We start from the raw sequence: 10,806 nt of genomic DNA, 5'->3' as shown, positions 1-10,806 counted from the left end.
TGAAGTTTTGTCCTTTGGTAAGTAATCTCTGAGTTTTAGTTTTAGTCTCTGTGTTCGTACCTCTAAGATTTATCTTTACATCACTAAGATGAATTATGTCTTTTACTGGTTAATATTTCTGTTGGTATGATTTACAGAAATGTGATGCTATGTGGTGTAACGCCTGGGGTATCCCTTAACAAGTGAAATATTGAAACAAGTGAAGTAACCCAAGAGAGTCTTACCCAGATATACACCACATGGCGAGTAGACCTAACCTTTGTTTGTATGTGGTTTCGCACCCCAATGACCTATCGGTCGAAGTGGACAAGAGTTATAGCTTTTGACCTGGCTCAGGATCAGACGTGGGAAAACGTGGAAAACGTGGACAACAGAGTACTGTTGTTAGTGTAGGCGTGTCTTAACCATAGGAATATGGTCATTGGACAAGAAATAACCAATGAAGAAATGTGTATGGAAAAAGAACCAATGAAAAGAAGAGAAAGATATGAGAGCCAGGCTGAGCGACAAAATGTGTGACGAAAAGTCGTCAGTCTCAGAGCAGACCCCACACTAGGTGCATTTGAACCTGTTACCCGGTGAGTTACTCGAACAATTATTGTACGGATCTCCCAAGTTTAACTTAGAAAATTCTAGAAACCCAAGATTAAGGCAATATTGAATAAGTCAATAAATAATGAAGTAAAAACAATCTTTCAGTTTCCTTTTGATATTAATTAATCCCAAGTATTGGAGACCTGACACTCCTCAAAGGTCAGTTTACCATTTAATTGTGGAATGTTAAATTTAGATAAAAAATAAGTAAAGCCTACGGCCGCTCGGAAACACCACAGTGGTGGCCTGCGGCGGGATCGCCTCCACGAAACATTTCACGCCTTGTTAAAGTATAAAATATAATTAAATACTTGAAATTTATTCGAGTAAATTAAGAATTATTGGTAATTAAATAAATTCGATATTACCACTTGGGAGATTCGTTATCTGTTATGGATATATATAATTAATTTAGTGCTTGAATTGATGGAAAATATTGAATATATAAAATTTTTATGCCTCTTTTGAACACACAAGTCATGAAACATATCTTGACGTCATGAAACATATCTTGAAGTCATGTAATATATCTTAAATTCATGAAAGATATTTTAAAGTCATGAACAATATTGTGCTATATTAGTTTAAGTATTTTACTTATGATTGCATGATATATTTTTATAATGTTGCATGGTATATGTATGGAGTGCTCTATAACAAGGGAACTATAAGCATAAATTTGTGCGTAACTTAGATGTGAAAAATATTTTCATTTATATATAAATCTTTGCGAAATCAGTGATATATTTTTTTTTATTGATTGATGTTAGTCAACATTTGGGCGATTCCCGTTAGGGTTATATACTGCGAAGAGGTGGTAGAGCAGAAAAGATTAATTAATTAATTAATTAATTAATCATAAAAAATATGAATTATAAAAAAAAAGTCCACTAGTGTGTAGCTTTGTCTACGCTAGTGTGAAAAAATAAAAAGTGCTCAGCTCAATTGCTTATATAATAAATAAAGCAAAAATAAAAAATAAAATGTCCACTAGTGTGTATCCAAAAAAAAAATTATATATGCTAAAAATAAATGCATAAATAAAATAATAACATAAAATAAACTTAAATCAGCTAGTGAAAATTTTGTGTGTCCACTAGTATGGTTAAATTATACTCAGATTCTGTCACATACAATGAGTTCCACCTGTCATTAATTAATAAACAAAGGTGAATGCAAAATAAAGCACTACTTTCATTGATTAGAGGTCCAAGCGACAGAAGTAGATAGCTTTAATATTCAGTGTGCAATACAAAATAAGATATGGTTACACATTATAATTATAGTAATAAAATATGACCATATTACACTTAAAAAGTGAACTGACTTACCAACAAAAATTACTATAGTACTGAATTGTACAATAAGTAAATCAGTAGATAAATAGTCAGTAAAATCAATGAACAATTGAAAGGTTGACACGTGACGTGGTTTTATAAGGTACGGAAGCAAAAGGGTCCATTACCAGTTAAATAGAGGTGATTATTAGAATGCCAACCTCAGATCAAGCTGGGCAAGGAAATCAGGGTTTCATGTCAGCCGCCAGCGAGAGCCAGGGGAGCACTCCCTCAGATAACATTATGACAAATATGGACCTGCCCAGAGATGTCGCACAAATTTGTAAGAGTTTTACAGAGAAGTTGGAGAGGAAGGAGATGGACAGATTAGAAAAGGCTTTTGATATTCCGTATTTTGTTTCGAGCGGAATTGACAAACATCCTTAAAGTGGCTCAGACAGTGTGTCCTGACGCGGGAAGCTGGCTTGCTATTATAGAGGCCAGATGCCCGCGATCTGAGTGGACTGATGAAGGGTTAATAAATGTTGTAGTTAAATACGCACTAGATAGCGCGGCAGCAGCAGCACAGTTGTGTAAGACTCAAAACCCAAAGGGAAAATGGATAGTTTTTAAGGAAACTTTCCTGAAATATTTTCCAAAATCTTCCTCACTAGATTTTACTTTGACAGAGTTAGAGACCATCAAAGATCCGCGAGGGGGAAAACTTAGAGAATTACAATGTGAGATTGCAGGTTCTTGTTGCAAAGGCAATGTCAATAGATCCAACAAAGGAACCTCTAGTGCGCTATCTGGCAGGAAGGCGTTTTGTAAAAATTTTTCCACCGCCTTTTGCCCAGAGATTATCTGATTCCCAATATGATAGACATGGGGAGCTTTTAGCACAGGGATTGGAGTACATGAAACAACACCCAGAGGCTAAATTAGTTTATGAGGAACAATTGAATAATAAAAAAGTACGTGTTAATGCCCTGCCTCAAAGGACAACCGAAAGCCACGGCACTGAATACAATAACCAAAGTAAAATGAATCTGGCACCCACACACAGGGGTCTGATGCAACATCAGAGTGGTCCCCAGCCTTCTACGTCCTCCTTCAGAGAATTCAATCATAAAAGGAAATTACCTTTATGTACGTTTTGCAAGAAAAATGGTCATGACATAGATACTTGTTATCGATTCAGGGGACAAGCTCCAGGGCCCTCTCGACATGCTAACAATAGTGACTGTAACTGTGGAAGTACTGGTAATGCAAAGAAAGCTTACCATTCGCATTCAAATTGGAAATCAGCTAGGTCTTACAATAATACCTATAAACGACCCACATGGAACCCTAGGAGAAAGTCAAACAAGTCAGAAAATCAGTCGGGAAACGGAAACCGACCAGCAAAAAACCAAGTGACATGACTACAACCTTAGTGCAATCAGGTAGCCAAAATCAAGAAGTATTAGTACAAGTTGCCAGTGCTACAAAATTTAATGGTAAAGGATTGATAGTTTTAAATGTAGTAGTAGAGGGCATTGAAAGAAGAGTATTGTTTGATACTGGTGCCGAAGTATCCTTAGTGCATGAATCCATATTGCCAGCTTCGAAAACAAGGGACTATACAAAGACTAACGTGAGTGTCTGTCTAGCAGATGGGTCTATGTTACAACATCATGGATTGGTTCCACTAACAATGTGGTTAGCTAAAATTCCTTTGACTCATCATTGCTTTGTAGTTAAGGATGTGGATCTACCTACAGAGATATTATTGGGTTCAGATTTTATTCTTTCCCATAGGGTAGAGTTTTGTTCAAAACCATTTGAGATGCAAATAAATAAAACAAGGATACCTGCAAGGCTTATACCATCTAGCTCACTAAAACCAGTTGTAGCTACTCTGCCAGTGGAAGTAGATGAAATTGGAGCAGATATTTTAAGTGATTCTGATGAAAATACGTCTGAAGATGACCACATTATGGAAGGTCACTCTCAGACCTTGTCGGCATGCTTTGCTACATCTCAGTGTGTTGACGGGTTTTCAGGTGGTACTGTAGGGGTGGTAGTCAGGAGTTGTCATAGCAGAGGGCTCTTAGAGGATAATATATCAGGACTCTTCATACAAGAGAGCATGTTACTAATAGCAGTTGTTGAGCAAAGGGGTTGTACAGTGATGAAAAATAAGAAGGATGGAGTATGGTTTTAAAGTCCCATATTTAAACGTCCAACCAGAAAATGGTAGAATTAAATCAGATTGCCCAGTGGGGGATGTAACAGTGTTAGAAGGAATACCTTTTCCACGAAAATCAAGTAAATCCAACATTCACGGGGAAGTCATAGTAGGTGCACTCGTGCAATCTTCTCGTTTAAGAGAAATTGAAAGAGCAAGTAAATACTTTGTTCCCGATCTACAAAGTAAAGAAAATCAAGTACTGCAAATGCTAATCAATAAGTATGGACAAGCATTTTCACTTAAAGATGAACCTCTTACTGTAGCAACTCATTTCTTCCATGAAATTCGGACAGTAGGACCGCCAGTGTATAAAAGGCCATACCAAATTCCTGCAAAGTATCGGGAGGAAATTCAAGACCAGATTGAGGACATGTTAGAGAAAGGGATAATTAGGTGCTCTAGATCACCATACAATAGTCCTCTTGTCACCGTAATTAAGAAAGATAAAACTCTTAGACTATGTTTAGATTTCGCGCACTAAAAAAGTAATCGAGGATGACAGATATCCCTTGCCTAATATAGATTCTATTTTGAGAAGTCTAGGTAGAAGTAGACTTTTCTCATCATTAGACATGCGCCAGGGTTATCATCAAATTCCATTAACTTCTGAGAGCTGTCCTAAGACTGCTTTCTAACACCCAAAAGGACATTATGAGTTTACTTCTCTGCCATTTGGCTTAAAGGATGCTCCCTCGTGTTTCAAAGAGCAATTAATCAGGCTTTAGCAGGACAATAGGAAGATCAGCCATGGTATATATGGATGATATAGTTGTTTTTGGATCCTCATGGGAAGAACACCTGTACAATCTTGAGGATATTCTTAATAGATTAATACAAAGTAACCTTTCCTTAAAACTGGAGAAGTGTAGTTTCTTCCAAGAAGAGATTAAGTATCTTGGACATATAATTTCCAGTAAAGGTATCAGACCTCAGGGAGAAAAGTTGGAAGCTCTGCGGAACTTTCCAAAACCAGTGGTATTGAAAGAGCTGCAGTCATTTCTTGGTCTTGCAAATTATTATCGCAAATTCATTTTGAATTTGCACAAGTAGCCAAGCCTCTTACTGAAATGACAAAGGGTTCTCGGAAGCTTAATAACCGCAAAATCGTCCTTAAATGGTCAAATGAAGCACTGAAAGCTTTCAATGATCTTAAAGAATTGCTTGCTAAAGAGGTAACTCTTTCTTATCCAGATTTTGACAAAAACATTCATTTTGAATACGGATGCTAGTGAATTTGCTGTTGGGGTGTACTCCAGCAACATGATAATAATGGGCATTTGCGTCAATAACTTTTTTCAGTCGTACTCTGAATGAGAGCGAAGTTAAGTATTCCACGATTGAAAGGGAAGCCCTAGCAGTAGTGTATGGTCTCACAGTAAACCGATCTATTATACTAGGATTTCCAGTCAAGGTGGCCAGTGATCATAGACCACTTGTTTGGCTTTTAATTATGCAGGGCCAAATTCACGGATCTGCGTTGGCAGATGTCTGTTGCTGATTTTTAGCTGGAAGTTACTTACATAGCTGGGAAACAAAATTGTGTGGCTGATGCACTATCTAGAATAAGAAATGCAGATCACCCATTGATAACTATATTGTGTCGGCTGTGACACGGAGTGGAAGAGAATCATTAAATAATGAGTCACAGAGAGATGTGATAGCCTGGGACCCACTTAAAGTTAGGATGGATCAGGATGCTCATCCATTATGGGGTCAGGTAAAGAGGTATCTCAGGGGTGAAGTAAATGAGTGTCCTCGATTAAACTATGATGTCAATGATTTCAAAATACTACAAGATGGAATTCTCTATCATACCCATGTCAATATATATGATCAGCTAGACACTCGAGTTGTTATTTCCCGACTCGTATAAAAACACTGCATTGTATCTGGCCCATTGCCTTCCTTAGCAGGTCATGGAGGGGTCCAGGTTACCCTTGAGAGACTAAAGAAGTTTGCATTCTGGCCAGGCATGTCAAAGGACGTCCCAAAATATGTAAAGTCCTGTAGGTGTGCCTTAAATGTAAGCCAATGAGGGATGTGCCTGCTCCCCTGCGTCGGTTCCCAGGTGTAAGAGAGAAATTGAGCGTATACACCTAGATTGGTAGGCCCTCTTCTGTTACAAATGAAGGGCAAAGTATGTACTGACAGTAATTGATGTGCTGACCCGATTCCTGATAGCTGTACCAATACGAAACAAACAAGCAAAGGAAGTAGCCCAAGCTTTTATAACACATGTTATCAGCATCCATGGCGTTCCAAAACATGTAATAACAGATGGTGGAGGAGAATTTATAAATGAAGTTTTTAAAGACATTTGTGGGTTGTTGCAGATAAATAGACACATACAACTCCATTTCCCTCCATCAAGTAATGGGTTGGTGGAGCGTGTAAATGGGACCATAATGCAAATATTGAGGAGTATGACTTATGACAACCCTAAAGAATGGGATACACTGCTCCCTTTAGCTGATTGCATACAATTCTGCATATCATAGGACAATCCATGATTCTCCTCACTCCTTATGTACAACAAGGATCCCTCAATACCTTATTTAAAATTCTTTCATGATAATGGTCCATGGTACAATGTAGAGGACCTGAGACGTAAGACTTTGTTATTGCAAACAAAGTCTATAATCGGTGCCAGCTGTACTAGAGAAAGGTGCAGTTGACCGTGAAAGATACCAGTCACGATCCCGGGTGAAAAATATAGAAGTTGGGTCACGTGTGTATATAACTTCTCAGCCAAGGCAGGATTGTCTAAAAAATTACAACCTTTGTTTGAGGGACCCTTTCCGTGTAGTAGCCAAAGTTAGTGATATAGTCTACAGGCTAAAAAGCATTCGGTCTGGTCGTGAATTATTGGTGCACACTGATAGAATTAAAATAGAAGGATGCATGTCATCTCACGAGAGTAAAAACGTGAGGAGAGCATACCCAGTTCATGATCAAATTAATAGTGACAGTGAGGAAGAGATGCCTTCTTCCCAATCCCTAGGTTTGATAAGGAAAGTGATATGGACTTGAGGTGAGGGGAGACTTGTCAGGTGGGCCCGCCCACAATCTCCGGTCCAAATTTTCTACCACCCAAAGTCACTAGAACAAAGGGGAAATAACATGGTTAATGAGTATAATTCAATGTGGAGTGAGCTGAAGCAGGAAGGAACTAGTTAACTATGTGCTAAACGAACTATTGGATGTTCCTATTCCCAATTTACCAGCCACTCTGAGATAAATTGAGCATAATATAAAAGTAGAATGTGCTGATGCTGGAGATTTCCTATATGGTTCTCCATGCCAATTTTATTTTTTCAGCCATTCTTGAGCACTATAAAATTAGAATGTGCTGATGCTGGAGATTTCCTATATGGTTCTCCATGCCAAATTTTTTCAGCCATTCTTGAGCACTATAAAAATAGAATGTGCTGATGCTGGAGAATTCCTAATTTATTACTACTATGGGTCTCCATGCCAATTTTACAGCCATTCATAAACTCTACGAAAGTAGAGGGTTTCCTCATTTTTCATTTCCAAGGAGGTTCGTGAGTAGTAATCGACCCCTGAGGGTAAGAGGAAACAGTCAGATGGACGCATCTGCATTAAGGGAGCCAGTCAGATGGACGCATCTGATTTGTGTGACCCTGTTACGCCTACCCCTCTAATAATAATAATAAAAAAAAAAAAAAAAAAAAAAAAAAAGTGAAGATATGAGGCATTTACTACATGTAAGCCTACAATTTTCACAAATCGCAGTACTGCAGCTGGTGTGGTGTCCTTGTCTTTCAGGCTTTTGGTGCTAGCCACATCTAAGGTCTTATTGGCAAGCGGGCAGTGAGGTTGCCTATAACGCATTGTTCTGGACTGCCCTGTTAGGTTCGCTTCATGTCTTTCGCACTGGCTATGCTGGGGGCATGATCGACGAACTGAACAGAAAACTTTAGAAGTGGAATCTAGAGGATTACCATAAAAATTGCCCATAGCTGATAAATATAGAGATAAGCACAAACTCCCTAAGATTATTTAAATAGTATATACTCCTTCATGGCAACATCATGACTTCGCTTTGTGTGTTCAAGTGAAGATTAACTTTTAAGTACATCAAGCACTAGAGATTATCTTAAGCATAGACGATAATATTAATAATAATGATAATTATATACTATGCAAGGAGATTCTACAAGCTGTTCGAGTACTCCCGTATAATTCAGGTTCATGCCTGTCCTATTGTTCCCGCTCATGCAGGGTTCTCTGTTTCCGGTTTTCTGCCGTATCATTGCTGTTGCAGATCCTGAGACTGACGGAATGACGAGATCCTGCCATCACATACATGTCTTGCCGTGATGATTCTGCTGGCTGCTGGAACCACAGTTGACAGTTATGTGCTGCCCTGTCATGGAGAGTGACGTCCACCTGCAGCTGGAATTTCCTGTCTCTTTGGATGTCTGTTAGCACCATGGAATCCTGTCCTATTGGCTGAAGTCCTGACGTACGGTGATCCCTGCTTGGTGCTAATGCCCAGTACTGGAAGATGACATCAATACCCTTACAGAAGCGGTGAAGAAGACGGCAGATGACTCATTATGCAAGAACCTTCCTATGGCGTCCCTGCGACAATCATAGTGTGCCCGTTTCACAGTGCAATAGAGACAATACCATATGCGAGACTTAGTGTATCGGGGCATTTTACCGGATGATTCTCTGGCAACAATTCCGACAGAATATAGTGTATAGTCAGATTAAAATACTAGTTGTTTTGCTGAGTACTGGAGGGTTTTCATCTCGGCGGTCCAATGTCCTGGGAGGAGTCCAGTTCTGGGATACACAGGGTTGTATTCTCTCCCAGTGATTGGGAACGTGGAGTTTTTCCTTGTCCCGCAGCAATACATTTATGGATCACTGTATCCTTATCATTGCCATTTCGGGAGATCTGTTTGAAGTTTTACTTCTGTCATTCGTGTGGGACACACGAAGCTGAAGAAGGGGGTCTGTGGTGTAACGCCTGGGGTATCCCTTAACAAGTGAAATATTGAAACAAGTGAAGTAACCCAAGAGAGTCTTACCCCGATGTACACCACATGGCGAGTAGACCTAACCTTTGTTGTATGTGGTTTCGCACCCAATGACCTATCGGTCGAAGTGGACAAGAGTTATAGCTTTTGACCTGGCTCAGGATCAGACGTGGGAAAACGTGGAAAACGTGGACAACAGAGTACTGTTGTTAGTGTAGGCGTGTCTTAACCATAGGAATATGTTCATTGGACAAGAAATAACCAATGAAGAAGTGTGTATGGGAAAAGAACCAATGAAAAGAAGAGAAAGATATGAGAGCAGGCTGAGCGACAAAATGTGTGACGAAAAGTCGTCAGTCTCAGAGCAGACCCCACACTAGGTGCATTTGAACCTGTTACCCGGTGAGTTACTCGAACAATTATTGTACGGATCTCCCAAGTTTTAACTTAGAAAATTCTAGAACCCAAGATTAAGGCAATATTGAATAAGTCAATAAATAATGAAGTGAAAACAATCTTTCAGTTTTCCTCTTGATATTAATTAATCCCAAGTATTGGAGACCTGACACTCCTCAAAGGTCAGTGGTGGCAGTTTACCATTTAATTGTGGAATGTTAAATATTAGATAAAAAATAAGTAAAGCCTACGACCGCTCGGAAACACCACAGCTATACAACTTTATTCTAAGATAATTTCTTATACACAAAACCTTTTTTAAAGTCTCTCTTTTCTATATTTTCAGTTTCCAACCTTGGTAAGTATTTTCTGAGTTTTAGTTATGACCTCTGTATCTGTGCCTCCATACTATAATTAAAATGTGTGGGTTATTGCTTTCATTGATAAATAACTTCTGTTTAGTTGAGTTTTAAGTGCAAATGCGCCGATGCATGTCCTCTAATGATGCATGCAGAGCCTTTAAGTAATTGCATTGTTTTTTCTATATTTCAGTGAAGTCCGAAAGCATGATTCCGAAGATATATGTTGTGCCAAACCTTAACGAATCCGGTTCCGCAGTTCTCAAGAGTTGAGTATACTGTTATTATATTTAGTCGGAGACTTGTATGAATTGTCTTGTTTGTATTTGCAGTTGCGATTAGTCTTTTGGAATCTGATTGTCTTTTAATGTGTTACAGATCAAGGAAATACGGACGAGTTATGTCTTTTCTTCATTGAGAACGTTGAGGCACAACCTGCTAAGAATACAACTGACATACGCAGTCCGAGTCCTTGCAAAAGCGAGGAAGGAATTAAAACTATACTGTTTGACGAGGCTTCACCAAAAAAGACCAGCTCCATTATACTCAGCCCTCGGTCGCCTGCATAGAAGCCTGGTATGATGACTAATGACCCGAGGACTTCATCTGGCTGTGTGGTTCCGTCGTCTGCTCCTTTGCCTTCTCCTATTCATTGCCATGATAATTTGAAGGGAGTCGAAGTGAGCTCGGAGGGGTAAAGAGCAGACGGTATAAGAAACAGCGGATGCCCTCTTCCCCAACCAAGAAGAAAGGCGGAGGAAACTTCTCTTAGAATATCACTGAGCCAATATATGCCCCCGCCCGGCCCGTTGACAGTCGTTGATGTCGATTTTTGGATATCGCCGAATAAAAAATAATGTTCTAGTTTTGATCCTTGATTGAGATGGCAATAATTACTTGATTGCAAGTTACTTTAGTTTGTACAATCGTTAAGT

General features: G+C 39.0%; 1 protein-coding gene across 1 annotated transcript; it reads left to right on the top strand.

Moving 5' to 3' along the window:
* The first annotated feature begins 8,797 nt into the window (after positions 1-8,797).
* LOC119598332 lies at positions 8,798-10,549 on the top strand. Its single transcript, XM_037947987.1, has 4 exons — positions 8,798-8,936; positions 9,859-9,870; positions 10,065-10,139; positions 10,250-10,549. The coding sequence occupies exons 1-4, from the start codon at positions 8,798-8,800 to the stop codon at positions 10,438-10,440; spliced, it is 417 nt and encodes a 138-aa protein (XP_037803915.1). The 3' UTR covers positions 10,441-10,549.
* The last annotated feature ends 257 nt before the right edge of the window (positions 10,550-10,806 follow it).

This window comes from Penaeus monodon, chromosome 41 (assembly GCF_015228065.2).
Source record: "Penaeus monodon isolate SGIC_2016 chromosome 41, NSTDA_Pmon_1, whole genome shotgun sequence".
In the NCBI taxonomy this organism is placed as follows: domain Eukaryota; kingdom Metazoa; phylum Arthropoda; class Malacostraca; order Decapoda; family Penaeidae; genus Penaeus; species Penaeus monodon.
Note: the sequence above shows the minus strand (reverse complement) of the source record. Positions and strands in the feature narration are given on the sequence as shown.